Source organism: Mesoplodon bidens, assembly GCF_964165515.1.
Source record: "Mesoplodon bidens genome assembly, chromosome: 7".
In the NCBI taxonomy this organism is placed as follows: Eukaryota; Metazoa; Chordata; class Mammalia; order Artiodactyla; family Ziphiidae; genus Mesoplodon; species Mesoplodon bidens.
Window position 1 is genome coordinate 18404140 of NC_138164.1, and position 19313 is coordinate 18423452.

The window sequence follows — 19313 nt, forward strand, 5'->3', positions numbered from 1 at the left end:
TAAGGTGGCTTTTACATTGTCCTCAACACACTGAGTTCTGTGGTTTCATAAAGTCTGTAGAATCTTCTGCAATGATAGTTTACAGGCTTTTATGCTTTCTGAATTAATATAACTTTGGTGTATTCCTCATGCTGTGAAGCTCAACTTTGATGGAGATATAGAAAAATACATTTTTTTCTATGTAATTAACCTTTCTTTTAATTACCATAAACACATCAGTTCCTTAAAGTTCGCTCACAGGCTCAGCTTCTCAGCTATTCAGTCATTACATTGCTTTTCCCTGAACCTTTAAAAAAATTATCCACATTCTCTTAGGCTATTAAACACTAAATTGACATTGTAATCTACTACAAATCAGAGTGGAACTGCCTTAAGAGATGTTCAGGGCACTTTCATGTCCTCCTCCTTTCAGCCCTCTTGTTTGCTGCATTGCCCAATAGGCTGTTGGCTAGTTACCTGATCCGGCAACCTCCTTGTTGTGTGTAACTGATTGGCCATTTACAGACAAGTGAATGGGTCTTATAAGGTAGAGACCTGGTCTCCCTTCTCAGATAAGATAAGCCTGGATTGTTCCTGCTATGAGGAAGACAAGAAATTATGATATTAAGCAATGAAGCAGGAATATTAACTTTGAGTAGGAGAAGGGGACAGAAACCTAAAGAATTTAGGTGACCTGGGCTACGAAGAGTAGCCCCCACTCGACACAACTAGAGAAAGCCTGCGCACAGCAGCGAAGACCCAGCGCAGACAAAGACAAAATAAAAAAATTTAAAAAAAAAGAATTTAGGTCACTTGGAATTGATAAGCTGCTACATAAGTACTCAGGGATTGCCAAGAGTGAGTTTTGAGAATTAAATGTGTGCGGGTCCCGGTATTAATCATGTTCATGGAGGTATGACCAGTTTTCTATCTAGAGCCCTAACGGTGGGCTAGAGGTATCACTCATGCCAAAGATGGTCTTCCCAAATTAGCATTTAGATTTTAACAGTAAAGATAGAACCCCCAGTGATGACCTGGGAGTAGCATCATCATTCACTAAGTCATCTTGACCATCTCTACTTAGGGAATATCCAGATCTCATTCATGAGTTGAACAGTTTTACAGCTTTCCTGATTTATAAATCACTGCTGAATCAATGTGTCTCATGAAGATGTAGTTCATGGAAAGAATATTGGCATCGTTATCTAACAACTGAGTTCAAATCCTGGCTAAACCTATTTTCCTGGTCTATAAAACGAAATATCCTTAACCTTGCTGTTATGTTCTAAGGGTTAAAAGAAACAGTAGAAGCAGCAATGACTTGGTGTAAAGTATTGTTAGCTGCAGGTCTCGTGTGGAAATGTATTGTGGGGCAAGGTCTTTAAGGCTTCTCCTTGGCCTATGTAGGCCTCACAGGTGGATGCTAAATAACTGGGACGTAATGTAGACATCCAGGGTGCTGTAGGTCTCTGGCAAGCGGATGTGCTCGTATTAGCCAGTCTGACTGGAAGAGAGATGCTGAAGGGATCCGGGCCTATGCTGGATAGAAAAATTACAGTATCTCCTATCGGATTCTTTTCTTGCTTTGGGTATATTTTTTCTTTAATCATTTTATTGAATGGCCTAAACTTGATAGGGAACAGTGAGTCAATAGCTTTCTTTTTGTTTCCATGGCTACCTTCCAGCATGATCCTTTGGCTCTCCTTTCCCTGAGAACTTTATTGTCACGTTTGAGTATGAAAAGAATAATTTTTATGTATTACAGCATCTGGACCATTCTAGATCAAAAGTTCACTCTCATCCATTTGCTTCGGTGCTTCTCCCCTCATCTGAGTCCAGGCCTCAGCCTGAAGTTCAGTGGATAACAGTAACGAAGGAGCCGTGGGATGTTTTTCTACTCCCCAGCTCCGTTCCCCTCCTAACCCCCAGCTCTGGCAGCCCTAGAGCTTGGGGGAGGAGAGTTTATAGCAGAAGAAGGCAAAGGACAGTGTTTACTCTTTAAATAAATAGTTTTGTTTCTAATACACTCTTGTTCTTTGTTATGGCAAGAATCCAATTACTAGCTCTTGGATGGGATATTTTATGGGTTCTTCAGAGAGCTCTGTAGAAAACTTCCAGATCAATCCCTGATATGGCTTTTGGACTTCCTGGCTGGCCTCCTCCAGTCCCTCTCAGCTCCTGCTCTAGTCATTCACACCGTCCAGCAGTGCTCTGGGACCGTGTCACCCAGACTGCCTGCCCCAGCACCCATCTGGGCTACAGAAAGCTTACCATCCTTGCCCCAGTAAAAGGCAGAAGGGCAGGTGCTGCCACTCTGCCCCACTCGAGCCAGCCCCCTGCCTCAGGCCGCTCCGGTGGTGGTCAGGCACCCTCCTCTGTGCCTCCACAGCCCAGGAGTTTGTGCAGCTCAGCACGGGTGGGGTGGGTGTGTTTCAGATACCCATCTTCCCTGCTGGGAACAGCTCCATCTGTGAGTGGTTCTTCTGAGGTCCACTGAAGGGTAGAGACATCACAGTCCCCCCAACTGTTACGAATTCCCTTCCAGGAAGCCTCCCTAATGAGTCTGGGTGTTTCTCTTATGTAGGTGTTGGGTGTGAAGGCTGACCAACAGTTCGGTTACTTCTTAGCAGCAGGGTGGTGAGCCCCTGTCTTTAGAATCCAGGGCATGTATCACTCGTGGGATTTGGCTTTAAGGCACTATTCAAAATTCTGGGCAACAACAAAACAGTCTGTGCACATACTGTAAATGTGGACAAGGTAGCAAGAACAACTGGCTTAAAAAAATAAATCCATCAGCTAGTAGAGTGGAATGTGATCCCAGCTTCTTTCAGTTCCATATCAGAGGCCAGTGACTGCAGACATTTCCCTAACTCTGAGTTTTGTATTCTCCTAACCCTCCCTGGCTGCTAAGACACATCTCCTGTCCAGAAGCCCATAAAACTATGTCTTACTTTCCTCCCATCCCAAAATGTGTCTAACCCTTGGGACTTTTCCCTTAGAGCTAGTCTCAGAGGCTCAGAAGGGTAACAGATGAATGTTTTGATAGGGACCTTCTGGAATGCCTTCTCTGCTAATGATGAAATGTTCAGACCCAAAGGAAGGCCGGTGGAGAAGACAGCACCGAACATATCAAATTCTAACTGCATCACGTTTGGCGAGTCCCCGGGTTATTTTCTTACAATGCTTTGCACATAATAAAAGCTTTTGGGGGCTTCCCTGGTGGCGCAGTGGTTGGGAGTCTGCCTGCCGATGCGGGGGACACGGGTTCGAGCCCTGGTCTGGGAAGATCCCACATGCCGCGGAGCAACTAGGCCCGTGCGTCACAACTACTGAGCCTGCGCATCTGGAGCCTGCGCTCCGCAACGGGAGAGGCCGCGACAGTGAGAGGCCCGCGCACCGCGATGAAGAGTGGCCGCCGCTCGCCGCAACTAGAGAGAGCTCTCGCACAGAAACGAAGACCCAACACAGCCATAAATAAATAAATAAATAAATAATTTATTAAAAAAAAAAAAAAAAAAAGCTTTTGCCTTGAAACATCGATTGATTGATGTCCCTTTCTGTTTCTAATACATATGACAACACACCTCTCCATGTGTAACCACAATAAAGAAATGTTTTTAGTGTTAATTTACCACAAATGCATGAGAAAAGGCTGAACTGAAGCTAAGATTTAATTAGTTCTATTTTTATTTCTCATTATTTTCCCTACAACGCAGGTAGATAAAAACAGTGGCAGTTTTTGGTGAAAAGCATCTTATTCCTCAGACTCTTTCTATAAAAGTAGATTCTGGCCAGAATGCAGATCACCTTTCCTTCAGGGGATGACATGCTATTGACTGCTTGGGAATCAATCAACAGTCCCTGCTCCACTTCTATCGTTTTAAAAATTGCCTTTGGGGACTTCCTTGGTGGTCCTGTGGGTAAGACTCTGAGCTCCCAATGCAGGGGGCCTGGGTTGGATCCCTGGTCCAGGAACTAGATCCCACATGCATGCCGAAACTAAGAAGTCCACATGCTGCAACTAAAAGATCCTACATGCCGCAAGTAAGACCTGCCGCAGCCAAAATAATAAGTAAATATTAAAAAAATGCAGACCTTTAAAAAAAATTTTAAATGCCTTTGTGTCCTTTATAAAGGAGAGTTAGGAAAACAGGCTATTTTTTTTTCTTAATAAATCTTTAGTTTGTGTCCAGTTTCTTTGCAGAGGAAGCCATAATCACATGCTGATGAAAAATACCATCAGCGCCTGCACACGTGGGATTAGGATGAAGGCTGCAGGTCACCAGCAGGACCAGGTGAGCCACCTGGCAACAAAGGTCCTGTTTAAACCTCAACAAACACACAGAGCACAAGATTTTTCTTTTAGGTCTTTGGTTTTTTCTTCTGCTTGGGTGCTAGTTTTTCCTTTGGTCTGGTGGATTGTCTCAGCCACCCATCCCCATGAAGCAACAGGATGGGGTGGGTGACAAAAGCCTGCCATGGCATCCAAGCCTTGGATTCAAGTCTCAGCCAGCTAATTACTCACCGTGGGCATGTTGCCTAAATTCTTCATTTTCTCATTAGCAAAACAAATAATATCTGTTCTCCCAATCTCAAAAAAAAAAAATACGCTCAGTATAACAGTAAATAAAACACAAGATATGTGAAAGTGCATTGTCATCTCTTAAACCCTACACAACTGTGTGGTAGGGATACGGCCCAGGGACAAGGTGTTAGGAAAGGCGGAGCAGGCTACTGTTTCATTCAGCTGAGCTCCTGTTCCTGGCCTCATGCTTGGCTTCCCTTGGTTCTGAGAACAGAGACAACATGCTCCTTCCTACTTCACCAGCCTTGTCTTTTACTTTTTTCTCTCTCTATCTAGAATTGCTATCCATCCTTTAGCTTGTAGGCAGTTATCATTTCCTTAGGGTACCCGCTCATTTAACCTGACTAGGTTAAATTGTTCCTATTGAATGATCTTATAGAACCATGTACCTTTCCAGATTTGTAAAGTTTGTCACAACCACAGTTTGCATTGATGTGATTTCCCATTAATATTTGTCTCCCCTAATTGCCTATATGTGGGGCAGGGATACATTTTGTCCTACCGTTTTATTCCTGGTTGCTAGCACAATGCCTAGCACGTGGTAGGTGCTCAATAAATATTTGTTCAAAGAGTAAATAAATGGCTAGATGGATGAATAACAAAATGAGTCCTTCTTGTAGGTCCTATGGGATCCAAGGATAACTCTTGGAAATTTGAGCTTCACCCCTGATTGAAACTTGGCCTAAAGATCCTTGAAACATAATCAAGAAGGGGTAGTTGATAAAATGGGCATTGGAACAAATCAGATGCAAACTGCTCTTTTATACTCAAAAATTTATTTACCTAAGAGTCATTTGGATTTGTGTATGTCAAGTGGACATATACAAAAGGACATACTGGGAAAGGCGCTTTCTGGAGAAACTGTGACTCCTAGAGGATGCTCTTCTGGGTGAGAAGGTGACTGAGTCAGGTGCTGAAGACGAAGTTGCACCTGAGCAGACTCATTTCCTCAGGAAAAAAAAGAAGGGAACTGGTCTGGGCTATGCCAGCAGACTTGTTTATTCTTGTGTTGGTGCGTGCGTATTCTGTGGTGGCTACCTCAAGATGCCAGGGCTATGCCGATGTTATTTAATTGAGAAGGAGAGGCATCTGAGCACAAGCAGTACAGCCTCAAGGCAAAGCACAGTACCAGCGTGTGGGGTGGGGGAGCTCCTCAGTCCTGCGAGCAAAAGGTGCCTCTGAACTTGGAAAAGGGACATATCTGGGGACACTGGGAACCATCACCCTTAGTTGTTCTCCTGTGGGAATTGTCGATGGGGTCAGTGGTGACTCTCAACTGATGAAGGCAGTGGGAGGCAGATGGTAGCTAGAGGATCAGGCTGGACACGCAGGGTAGTTTCAGCTGATGAGCAGGTTTATGAGCAAGCGGGAGGCTCCTCCTTGAGGACTTGCAGAAATGCCTGAGGAAGACCTGGGCCAGGCGGTCAGGAAGCAAAGGAACTTGGGTCATTGTTGTGAAAGGGACTTTACTGGTTGCCACAGCCTAGGTAGGTCTGCTGACATTTAGGTTAAAATTTAAGGGATTTATAATGTGACTTTGCATATGGTAAAAGACATTTCCGAGGAGCTGATAATTCTCTCCACACGTATGCCCACATTGGGCAGTCCTTGGGTACAGCCACAAGGACTGATATATGGTGAAGCTCCCTTTCAAATCGTGCACCCGAGACTGAAAATGAACCCAAGGAGGGTCCCTGTCCTGAGGTGATATTATAGGCCAATAATTCATTTGCATTTGCAAAGGCATATCTTTAGCTTTTCTATCTTCATATCCAGTAGACTAGGTTTTCTAGGTTGAACGCTATTTTGTAATATGTTTTCCCTAGTAATAAAAGAATCAAGTATATAATTAATGTTATGAGTTTAAAAGCATTTTATGTAAATAAAATCTAAATCAGATAAACATGTCTTTAGAAACTGTGCCTTGATTTTTCATTCTGAAATTAGGATCACCATATCACCAAGATAGTCAAATTCTTGAACAAATGAGACAGTGACTACCACCTCTAAAATGAAGCAAGCAAATATAGAGTGATGGAGGATAAGGAAGAGAGAGGATTCTCCTGACATTCCTCTGTTCCATAGATATCTTGGCAAAGCTTGTCCTAGATGAACAGGATCCTAGGTCTTGGCATTAGGTGGAATGAGCAATTGGACTCCTCTGCTGGAGCACAGGATGGTGGGGCTGCTGTAGGGACAGCCATCTGGACAGAGAGCACATCTTCTTTTCCTAGGCAGGCCGAGGAGATGAGGAGTAACCCACCAAGGGCCAGGAAAACACCAGCAGCCCAGCCCAGGTAAGAGGGCATCTCCAAACTCCCACCAAGGCACAATCTCAGGGACTCTGTCATCCCAGAAGTCTTGGATTGTGGCGCAGGCCACCCAGGAGACTGGAAAGAGGGGAGTGGCCAAAGCTGATGCCTCCAAAGTCCCTCCCAGGAGGCAAAGCCACCTCTGAAATACCCATCTGATCCTGTGAAACTGGAAGCATTGGGCCCCAAAACCAGAGAGCAGAAGCCCCAGTAGTCCCAGCCCATGGGAGGCTACCATGAGGATGCAGGATGCCTGGAGCTCCAGGCGCAGAGACGAGAAGGACTCAAAGGTCTTACACACAGTGGCAACTTCCTCCTGATCTATGCAGACCTCCCAAAGTCCTATGATCCAGGTCTCCATTCCGTTCAGCTCCAGATTGAGAGTTTTCCATTGAGGCAGGACGGTGGTGACACATGAACAGACCCAGCCAAGCAGAGAGAGGAGCAGTCCCCCAAGCTGGGCTTTCCCTCGGAAACTCCAGGCCGTGGTTGCTCCCACCACAAAGCAAAGGCAGAAAGAAAAGGAGGACAGGCGGCTTGGTGACTGATCAGCAGGCAGGACTTTTGGGGGGCTGAGTGGAGTCTACTCAGCAGCTGAGGCAGGTGCCAGGAACTTGGCAAAGTTTGGGTTTAGGGGGTGTGCCCAAGATTGGATGTGGGTGTGGATCCTGGGGGAGGATCCCATGAGAGGCAAAAAAGCCAGACAGTAAGCCATCAATACATATTTGATGAGTGAATTCATACACTTAAATCACTCCCCAGTTCCGAGAAGACGAGAATGATGTTCTGGGAATACACATTGATGTAATCTTCCTGGAGGGTAACATGACTTCAGGTTTTACACTTTTAAATATCTGCATACTTTGACCCAGCACCCTACATCCAAGAACTTACCTTAATTTACTGTGAATATATACCAATATTTATGAAAATATCCATTGAACTAGTGTTAATAATTGTATATTATTATGTACAATTTAGGCAGCTGTTTTAAATTGATGTAGAAGAAATTTTAATGACATGAAAAATGCTTTTGATACGTTAAGTGAGAAAAGCAGTGACCAAACAGTATATAGAGTATATAGAATGCAGTTTCACTTTCACAAAAAAAGCGCATATATCTGTATCTATGTGTGTGTATGTATGTATGTATCATATACCACAAAATGTTAACCATGGTTATCCTACTGGAAGGATTATAGATAATTCTTATTTTCTTATTTGTGCTTGCCTGTGTATTTTATACATTTTTACAAATTTATCATTTAGTATTTTTGTAACCAGAAGAAAAAAATTCCCAAATCCAAGGAACCTATCCAGACCCAGAATATACCAGGAGGGAAAGCCCTTCCTCGCTAGTCCCCTGCTGCTGCGGGGACAGCAGCTATAAATAGATGGTAGTCACACCAGCTCCCATTCCTATTTGTTGCTGCTGCCAAGAGGCAGGTTCCGACAGGAAAGGCAATAATTTGCGTTTACTGAGTGAGGCTAAATACCAGACTTTTGGCTAGATTCTTTTTTTTTTTAACATCTTTATTGGAGTATAATTGCTTTACAATGGTGTGTTAGTTTCTGCTTTATGACAAAGTGAATCAGTTATACATATACATATGTTCCCATATCTCTTCCCTCTTGCATCTCCCTCCCTCCCACCCTCCCTATCCCACCCCTCTAGGTGGTCACAGAGCACTGAGCTGATCTCCCTGTGCTATGCGGCTACTTCCCACTAGCTATCTATTTTACGTTTGGTAGTGTATATATGTCCATGCCACTCTCTCACTTTGTCACAGCTTACCCTTCCCCCTCCCCATATCCTCGAGTCCATTCTCTACTAGGTCTGTGTCTTTATTTCCATCTTACCCCTAGGTTCTTCATGACCTTTTTTCTTTTTCTTAGAGTCCATATATATGTGTTAGCATACGGTATTTGTTTTTCTCTTTCTGACTTACTACACTCTGTATGACAGACTCTAGGTCCATCCACCTCACTACAAATAACTCAATTTCGTTTCTTTTTATGGCTGAGTAATATTCCATTGTATATATGTGCCACATCTTCTTTATCCATTCATCTGTTGATGGACACTTAGGTTGCTTCCATGTCCAGGCTATTGTAAATAGAGCTGCAATGAACATTGTGGTACATGACTCTTTTTGAATTATGGTTTTCTCAGGGTATATGCCCAGTAGTGGGATTGCTGGGTCGTATGGTAATTCTGTTTTTAGTTTTTTAAGGAACCTCCATACTGTTCTCCATTTACAAGCAGCTCATGCAGCTCAATAGAATAAAAACAAACAGCCCAATCCAAAAATTGGCAGAAGACCTAAATAGACATTTCTCCAAAGAAAATATACAGATTGCCAACAAACACATGAAAGAATGCTCAACATCATTAATCATTAGAGAAATGCAAGTCAAAACTACAATGAGATATCATCTCACACTGGTCAGAAGGCCATCATCAAAAAATCTAGAAACAATAAATGCTGGAGAGGGTGTGGAGAAAAGAGAACACTCTTGCACTGTTGGTGGGAATGTAAATTGGCTAGATTCTTTATCCTTATTTAATTTTCACACCACTGCTGTGAGATACATGTTAGGTAACTTGCCCAGGTGCCCCAGCTGGCAAGCAACAGATCCAACTCCTGAGCCAGGCGGCTCGGACTGTGACATTTCCTATTCTTGTCTCCAGCACCACAAAAGAGATGCCTCCTGCGCTGCGCCTGCCCACTGGTGACACAGCATGCAGGCGTGGGCTCCTCTTTATGGCAAAATACGGAAGAAAATTGGGATTTATTATATTGAAGACATAGATGTTGACCGATGTATTCTCCTGTACATATTTTAACCTACTGATTGCCCTGTGGTACACTACGATGTGAAAAAGGGGCGTGGGATAGTCAGCAAGGAGGAAGCGTCTGAAAAAGCAGTATCTTGACTTTACCCAAATGACGTCTCAACACCTAAGCAGCCTGATTAGCTTATCAGTCTTACAGAGGTGGAGGGAGGTGAGCAGAAACTTCTGGAATGTCTTTTTTATTTTCATGTTTTATTACAGAAAATTTCAAACACATACGAAAGTAGAGCAAATGGTATAAAGAAATCTGATGTACTATCACCCAGCTTCAGAAATTATCCACTCATACCAATCTGTTTTCACCCATACCTGCATCCACCACTCCCCCTCCCTCCCTTAATCCTATCTTGAAGCAAATGGGATGCTCTTTTAAATTGTAGGCTCCTTCTGCTGCTTTTATAACAAGCACATGTTCTAATCAAAACGATGGCAAAATATTATGCATCTCTGGAAAGTGTCTGCTTGTACTGTAACCATCCAGATTTGTGTTTGTTACTTAGCTTCCTGAATCCAGGCATGCCACATGTGTGTGAGACATGATTGGTCAGGAGGAATCCTTTCAGACATTGTCCCTTATTTCTTCGGCTTTTCTTCAGAGCCCTTTCTTGGTGATTTATGAAAATCTGTGAGTCAGGAGAGATACAAACCACGATAAGCGTGAAATATGAAGGAGGTCAGATTAGTGAGGGAAAACAGAACCTATTCATTTGTTAATTTCTTTTTAAATTTTTTAATTTATTTTTTATTGAAGTGTACTTGATTTACAATGTTGTGTTAGTTTCTGGTGTACAGCAAAGTGGTTCAGGTTTATATCTACCTGTCTATCTACCTATATTTCTATATATAAATATATATATTAATTCTTTTCCATTATAGTTTGTTACAAGATATTGAATAGAGTTCCCTGTGCTATACAGTAGGTCCTTGTTGTTTATCTGTTTTATACACAGTTTGTATCTGCTAAACCCAAACTCTTAATTTTTCCCTCCATAGCTTTCCCCTTTGGTAACCATAAGTTTGTTTTCTATGTCTGTGAGTTTGTTTCTGTCTTGTAAATAAGTTCATTTGTAACATTTTTTTAGATTCCACATATAATTGATATCATATGATATTTGTCTTTCTCTGTCTGACTTACTTCACTCAGTATGATAATCTCTAGGTCCATCCGTGTTGCTGCAAAAGGCGTTATTGCATTCCTTTTTATGGCTTTTTATCCCACTGTGTGTGTGTGTGTGTGTGTGTGTGTGTGTGTGTGTGTATATATATACCACATCTTCTTTATCCGTTCATCTATCAGTGGGCATTTAGGTTGCTTCTATGTCTTGACTATTGTAAATAGTGCTGCTGCGAACATTGGAGTGCATATATCTTTTCTTATATATTAGTGTTTTCTCCAGATATATGCCTAGGAGTGGGATTGCTGGATCATATGGTAACTCCAGTTTTAGTTTTTTAAGGAACCTCCATACTATTCTCCATTGTGGCTGGACCAATTTACATTCCCACCAATGTAAAGGAGGGTTCCCTTTTCTCCACATCCTCTCCAGCATTTGTTATTTGTAGACTTTTTGATGATGGTCATTCTGACCAGTGTGAGGTGACACCTCATTGTAGTTTTGATTTGCATTTCTCTAATAATTTGTGTTGCTGAGCATCTTTTGATGTGCTTTTTGGCCATCTGTATGTCTTCTTTGGAGAAATGTCTATTTAGGTCTTCTGCCCGTGTTTTGATTGGGTTTTTTTGTTTTGTTTTGTTATTGAGTTGTATGAGCTGTTTGTGTACTTTGGAAATTAAGCCCTTGTTGGTTGCATTATTTGCAAATATTTTCTCTGAGTCTGTATGTTGTCTTTTCATTTTGTTTACGGTTTACTTTGCTGTGCAAAAATTGTAAGTTTGATTAGGTCCCATTTGTTTCTTTTTGCTTTTATTTCTACTGCCTTGGGAGACTGACCTAAGAAAATATTGCTATGATTTATGTCAGAGAATGTTTTGCCTATGTTCTCTTCTGTGAGTTTTATGGCATCATGTCTCATATTTAAGTCTTTAAGCCATTTTGAGTTTATTTTTTGTATGGTATGAGGGAGTGTTCTAACTGCATTGATTTACATGTGGCTGTCCAGCTTTCCCAATACCACTTGCTGAAGAGACTTTTTTTCTCCATTATATATTCCTGCCTTCTTTGTAAAAGATTAGTTGACCGTATAGGCGAGTGGGTTTATTTCTTGGCTCTCTATTCTGTTCCATTGATCCATATGTCTCCTTTTGTGCCAGTACCATGCTGTTTTGATTACTGTAGCTTTGTAGTATTGTCTGAAGTCTGGGAGGGTTTTGCCTCCAGCTTTGTTCTTTTTCCTCAGGATTGCTTTGGCAATTCTGGGCCTTTTGTGGTTCCATATAAACTTTAGCATTATTTGTTCTAGTTCTGTGAAAAATTTTGTGGGTAACTGGATAGGGATCTCATTAAATCTGTAGATTGCTTTGGGTAGTATGGCCATTTTAACAATATTAATTCTTCTAATCCAAGAGCTGTTAATTTCTTTTTATTTACTCAAGTGTTCATTCATGCCTGCATGCATTGTCTGTCTGTGTGTAGCAATCCTAGTCCATTCCCTATGCTCTTTTTTCTCCTTCCTAAGTCTGGCTCTCCCCTGTCTCTTCCTGGAAACTTGAGGGATAGTCCTTAGCTTATCCAGTGCTCAGGGAGAGGTAGAGCTTCTGCAGTTGTGTTTGTGGGTATTCATGGCTTAGTTTCCTGGAGGAAGATTCCAGAACCTCAACCTGACACCTCCTTCCATTCTTAGTTCAGCTTCCTTATTACTGTGGAACCTCCCTGATTCAATCAGAGACTGGGTGCTCCTCCCCAAATATTTCCTCTGCCCTTTGTACCTCCTTAGAGGTGGATTAAGCTTCCAGGCCTGTTACTTGCACAGACCCCTTCCAAGGCCTGCACTTAATTTTGTATTTGTTATTTTATATTCTTTTCCTTAAAGAGTCCTCCCCCTCCTGGTAACTGTATAAAATTTAGGTCCTACCACATCTGGATCAATCCCTCATCTACCTCGAAGATAGTAATGATCATATTTTCCTGAGATTATTTATTCACATATTTTGGATTCCCAGCCTAGCACAGTGTCCGTCATATAATAGTTGCTCAATAAGTATGTGATACAAATTTTCAGGCATTTCATTTGCAGGTCCTTCTTTCTCACTGGGCATTTATTATTAGTAGCATTTAGAATTCAAAGAGAGGCTGACAGGTCTACCAAACAGAAGTTTGGTTGGTTTTCTAGGGAGAGGCGATTCCCAAGATGTTATGGCTTCCCATCTCAACCCCCTTTGCTCATGTCACAGGAAGCTGCCCCTGCGTCACTAGGATAAGCAGATTGTTCCACAGGCACTTAAAATTGACAGGGACCTTAGTGTCAGCATCTACTTGGGGGTCCACCCTCACAAGGTACCTTTAAAAAAATTTAAAAAGCATTTTAATCAAGGCACTGCATGTTTATTGTAGAAAAACAGGGAAGAGAAGAGAATAAATACCATAAATTCACCACTAAGAGAGTTAAATTAGTGTACTTCCTTTACCTTTACCTCTATATATGTATATCTATTTATTTTTTAATACTGTACATAGTATATTGTGAAAATCTTTTAGTTTGTAATGCATTTATATGCATATATGTATACATACATACATATATCTTATAGTATGTATGTAACACATTTAAATAATGAAACAATTTTTTTAAAGTTTTGATAAAATTGATTTGTAATCTCTGATAGAAAGTGCTAAGTATCATGTTCCAGTCCATACAGTACTAATGTTATTTATGCCTAGGTAATATAAATAATATAAACTTATAATATATTTAATAGATGTTATATATGTATATATATATACTATATATAAAAGGAGTGCAATTATGAACATACTTTTATTTATAATGAGGTGATTCCACTTCCTTGCACAACTGCAGAGGGCACCATTCACATAAACTCTGATGGCCACTGAGGCCCATGAGAATGAATATTTAACGAAAAAAGATCAAGATAGGCTCCTTGGGTCTTCAGGCTAGATAAATTTCACAGGTAAGCGTTTTGAAGCTGAGAAAAGTTCAGCTGTGACTGGTTATTAAATAAAAACATTTTTCTTCTAGTGAAAACCCGACGGGAAAAGACAAGCTATTTGAAAATGAGCAAGGAGAAAACGCGTCTCCGCAGTTTGCCAACTACGGGACACCGTGAAAAGTCCACGCTAGGATAGCCGCGGTGCCTACTGGGAGTTGTAGTACGGGCCTCGCTTTTCGTGCGGAGGTCTGGGCCCCGCGAGACTCCGTTTCCCGGCAGGCCGCGCGCCAAGGTCTCCGGCGGGATTGGGGCTGCCGCGCTGGCTACAAGAGAGTGAGCCTGTCCGGGTTGGTTCTTGTGGTAGCGATGGCCTCGTTCGTGACGGAAGTCCTGGCACACTCGGGGAGGCTGGAGAAGGAGGATCTGTGCACTAGGATCAGCCGCCTGACCCAGCGGGTGGAGGAGATCAAGGTGAAGCCGGGGCAGCTGGCGGCTGGCTATAAAGGGACGGAGGGAGGAGTAGAGCCATGGCAGCCAGAGTGGATGCCAGCGGTCAGGCGTGGGAGCCGAGTGGGAGGAATGAGGAGTGGGAGGGCTGGGAGGTATGTGGGCCGAGGAGGGAGCTTAGAGGGAAGCCCAGACCGGGTTTGGGGACTGCGGAGAGAGGAGGCGGGACAGTGGAGAGGAAGAGGCGGTGACTGGGGCAGCGTTGGGAGTGGGGTTAGGCTGGGGAGGGATCGGGGGTCGAGGGCGAAGGCCGAGGAGACCAGCAGAGCAGGGGAAGTGGGACTGGAAGCCCGAGGTTTCTAGGGAAGGAGCATAGGAGCGGGATAGAAATGAGGGTAATCCCGGGTAATCCCGCCCACCCCTCATCGGTGTGTGATTTCCTCCTCTGTCCGATTTGTGGATGAATAGAATGGCTTTGGGAGGATTGTGCCGTTCTCCTCCCACCCTGAAATTTTTGTTATTAAAACCTATCGGTATTTTATTAAACTCTCTTCTCCACCTCCAGGCCCTTGAGACTACGACGAGTATTATAAAACACGTGACTAGCACTTCTTTGGACCCTGCTGTCTTGAGATTGATACAAAAACAAAAGGCACAAACCACACGCAATTCCACTTTGTACTGCTATCTTTACCCTACATTTATATTTGCCCACATCTTTGTTGCTTTCATTTAAAAAGATGTGCACATATATATGGAATCTAAAAAAAAAATGGGTCTCACAAACTTAGGGGCAGAACAGGAATAGACACAGATGTAGAGAATAGACTTGAGGGGGAAGGGTTAGCTGGGACAAAGTAAGAGAGTGGCATGGACCTATATACACTACCAAATGTAAAATAGATAGCTATTTTTTTTACATCTTTATTGGAGTATAATTGCTTTACAATGGTGTGTTAGTTTCTACTTTATAACAAAGTGAATCAGTTATACATACACATATGTTCCCATATCTCTTCCCTCTTGCGTCTCCCTCCCTCCCACCCTCCCTATCCCACCCCTCTAGGTGGTCACAAAGCACCCAGCTGATCTCCCTGTGCTATGCGGATGCTTCCCACTAGCTATCTGTTTTACGTTCGGTAGCGTATATATGTCCATGCCTCTCTCTCGCTTTGTCACAGCTTACCCTTCCCCCTCCCCATATCCTCGAGTCCATTCTCTAGTAGGTCTGTATCTTTATTCCTGTCCTGCCCCTAGGTTCCTGAGAACCATTTTTTTTAGATTCCATATATATATGTGTTAGCATACGGTATTTGTCTTTCTCTTTCTGACTTAACTTCACTCTGTATGACAGACTCTAGGTCTATCCACCCCATTACAAATAGCTCAATTTCGTTTCTTTTTATGGCTGAGTAATATAGCTAGTGGGAAGCAGCCGCATAGCACAGGGAGATCAGCTCGGTGCTTTGTGACCACCTAAAGGGGTGGTGGGAGGGAGGGAGACACAAGAGGGAAGAGATATGGGAACATATGTATATGTATAACCGATTCACGTTGTTATAAAGCAGAAACTAACACACCATTGTAAAGCAATTATAGTCCAATAAAGATGTTGAAAAAATAAAATAAAATAAAAATAAAAATAAAAAGATGTGTACCCGTGTAGGTCTGAATTTAAGGGAGCAAGCTTGGCACTGTACCATAAGGGCACAAAAATGGTTTTATTTTACCAAAATGATTTCCTAAATGTTAAGTATTCATGTCCCTGGCATCTCTTCTTTAATATGGCTTTAGGATTTTTCATCACTTTTTTTTTTTTTTTTTTTTTTGCGGTACGCGGGCCTCTCACTGCTGTGGCCTCTCCCGTTGCGGAGCACAGGCTCCGGACGCGCAGGCTCAGCGGCCATGGCTCACGGGCCCAGCCGCTCCGCGGCATGTGGGATCCTCCCAGACCAGGGCACGAACCCGTGTCCCCTGCATCAGCAGGCGGACTCGCAACCACTGCGCCACCAGGGAAGCCCCATCACTTTTTATATGATGGAGGGAGGGCAGGCTATTAAGCTGCTTTAACATGGCAGTCAAGGCTCCTCCCTGTTCTGGACCTAACTTTCCTTTCACTAGTTTATTTTCCCTGACTTGAATCTTCAGACAGTTGAGAATTACTTTTTATACTCCAAACAGGCTCACTTTTTTCCTAGTTCCCAGATTTTACTTATGTTGCCATTTCTCCATCTTTAACCTATTAGTATTTCTACTCATTTTTCAAGTTCCATCTCAAATATAGTTCCCTGCATGAAAAATATCCCCATTTTCCCTCAGGCAGAGGTGCTCTGGTTCCCAGTTGTGCTCCTGGGGGACATTAACTCTGTTGCTGTATTACATTTCTCTATTCTGTATTCTGATTACTTAAGTGCATACTGTCTTTCCTACCTAAAAGGAATTTATTTGTGTGCAAGCATAATTTATTCCTGTGTCTTTCAAAGCATTGACTAATTCAGTGCAAAGTATTCAATAATTTGTTTATTAAATTAGTTTGCATTAAAGGAGATAATGGAACTCAAATCAGTTTAGGGTTTTAAGGGACTTCCCTGGCGGTCCAGCGGTTAAGACTTCGCCTTCCAATGCAGAGGGTGCGGGTTCGATCCCTGGTTGGGGAGCCAAGATCCCACATGCCTCGTAGCCAAAAAACCAAAACATAAAACAGAAGCAGTATTGTAACAAATTCAATAAAGACTTTAAAAATGGTCCATATCAAAAAAAAATCTTAAAAAAAAATTTAGGGTTTTAAGATTAGGCCTTACAATTTTATAAGCAAGAGAATAGAAATTCATAAATCCATTGAGGTATACAGATTATGGGTTTAATTTATCCATTTACCTTTTTTTTTCTATTAAGTGTGATTAAATAGTGGCTATAGTCTGAACTGATACAGTTCAAAATGAGAATGTTTGTCTCTTCGTTTCTCTTTTTCAGTGTTTGTACGACTCTTGGGCACTGTTGGGATTTGGTGATCATTGTCTTCTTGCACCCTAGTAGTGTTATGGGACTCTTAACGGTGGGAGAAATGTGTTTTTTTGAGGAAACCCGTTGGCTTGGAGGGAAAGTGAACGGGTGTGGGTAGCTGGCAAGAAGGCCCTAACTTGGAAGATACCTAATAGAAGGTGAGCTATGTATTTTAACAGAGTTCCCTACTCATCTCATTGTAATTTTTCCATCCTATATAATAGGGCGAGGTATGCAGTATGATCAGCAAGAGGTACAGTGAATTCCTGCCTAGCATGCAAAGTGCACAGGACCTGGTTACCCAAGTGGATAAACTATCTGATGACATTGACCTGCTGAAATCCAGGATAGAGAGTGAGGTAAGAATAGTTTGTTATATAGGGTAGGTTTGTAGGGAGGCAGTTCAACTTCCTGATTTCTAAGACAATTCAGTTTTATACAACTTTTAAAGACCTCACTTTCCTTATTGGTGAATGGAAGTTGAATTAGATGATTTTAGGGTAACGTCCAGTTTTAAAATACAAATATTTTCCAAACTATACTTTAAACAATTTCTTTTTTATGGTAAAAAAAACCATTTTAAGCTATAATAATAATGTCTTGCATTTTAATAGCACTTTATAAATTAAAAAATAATCTCAGGATTTTATTGTCTTCATAATAAAACAAAAACAGATGAAGCATAGAAGTGACTAATTTGGCCTTTTCCCATATCATCTCCTACTTTAAAATGCTTATCTCTCTTAATGGCCAGCATTCTCTTATATCTGCAGCTGGCCTCAGCATATTAAAGCTTCAGCACAATCTTTTCTTTCGGCTTTCTTCTGGAAAATTGGCTCAGATCGCCAATCACAACCACTCTACTTCCTGTCATAAAGCCACTTTCCCTGGACATGCAGAGAATCCCTACCTGTCTTGTACTGTGTCACTTTGTGGGGCTAGTGCTTGCTATACTTCTTATGGAAAGTCTGGCAGGTTTTAAGAATGTTCATCACGTTTGCCAGAGCGTTGTCATCGCAAAGAAGTAAGCCCGTCTGGAAACAGGAATATCCATTTTATAATTTAAAAAATATTTTTCACATATATTATCTCACCAGGACTTTTCCCTTGCAGTTTCCTTCTAGGAAGAAAAAGCAGTTGAAAAAAATCAAGCTGATATTAGAGATTTAAATAAAGTAGGTGTCTTGTACCTCAATTTCTAAATTATCGGTCAGGGTGCATTGATATCCAAAATCAGGATGTTGAGGTATTCTCAAGATCCTAAAGGAAAGACACCAAGTCTCTTCTCTATGTGATAGTTACCAAAGAAGGAAAGGGAACAGATGTATTTTTTAAAATTCTCTATAAAAACTTGAATCACAAGTGGGGAAACCACTAACTACCTAGAAAATCTATTTAACAGTGAGTTTACCAGTCATTCTGGTTAGAGGTTTTAATAAAAATAAATCCATTACTCTACAACTCTGGTGCAGTTCAAATAATATTTTCAGAGTGTATTTGTCAGACAAATGAGTCAACAGTGCAATCTTAGACTGTGCTGTTAGAAATGAAGTGTCTGGAACAAGAGAGTAATGGGCTCTTTGTACCTTTTGCTGGCCAGGTTATGGCTGGTGAAACTTATTCAGTTCTGGTTGTTACGTTTTGAAAGGTTACTGGTCTCGATGAGAGGGTCCAGGCCTGAACACTGTACCATCTGAAGAACAATGACGAAACTCAGGGTGTTTAGCTTCAATGAAAAACACTTTCAGTATTTGCAGCCCTGTATTTTCATATGGGAGAAAGATTCAAATTTATGGCTAGAGAAGGGGAATTAGATTCAATAGGTGGACATTATAAAGGTGTTTATTGAGTTTATATATATATATATATATATATATATTTGTTTATATATATTTGATATATTTATTGAGCATCTGCAAGGTGCCAGATACTGTGGTAGTTGGTGAACTAGACAGTGTTTTATTTCAAAATGTGAATCTCATGCCTGTTATAGATGAATAAAATAGTGTGATATACACTAAAATTGGAATAATCCAGTTCAAGAGAGCAGATGTAGCTAAG

General features: G+C 41.7%; 2 protein-coding genes across 2 annotated transcripts in view; one reads left to right on the top strand and one right to left on the bottom strand.

The window, feature by feature from the left end:
• Positions 1-6669: 6669 nt before the first annotated feature.
• On the bottom strand, positions 6670-9549 carry CLDN25 (claudin 25; the record flags this gene model as incomplete). The annotated part of the gene is given in 3 exon segments (XM_081239395.1): positions 6670-6864; positions 6866-7368; positions 9486-9549. Coding segments are annotated over 3 exon segments (762 nt in total).
• Positions 9550-14093: 4544 nt separating this feature from the next.
• Positions 14094-19313, top strand: part of ZW10 (zw10 kinetochore protein) — a 33564-nt gene continuing 28344 nt past the window's right edge. Inside the window, exons 1-2 of the mRNA XM_081241435.1 lie at positions 14094-14273; positions 17477-17611. Coding sequence (XP_081097561.1) covers positions 14169-14273; positions 17477-17611 — 240 coding nt within the window. The 5' untranslated portion in view covers positions 14094-14168. The remainder of the gene's footprint in view (positions 14274-17476; positions 17612-19313) is intronic.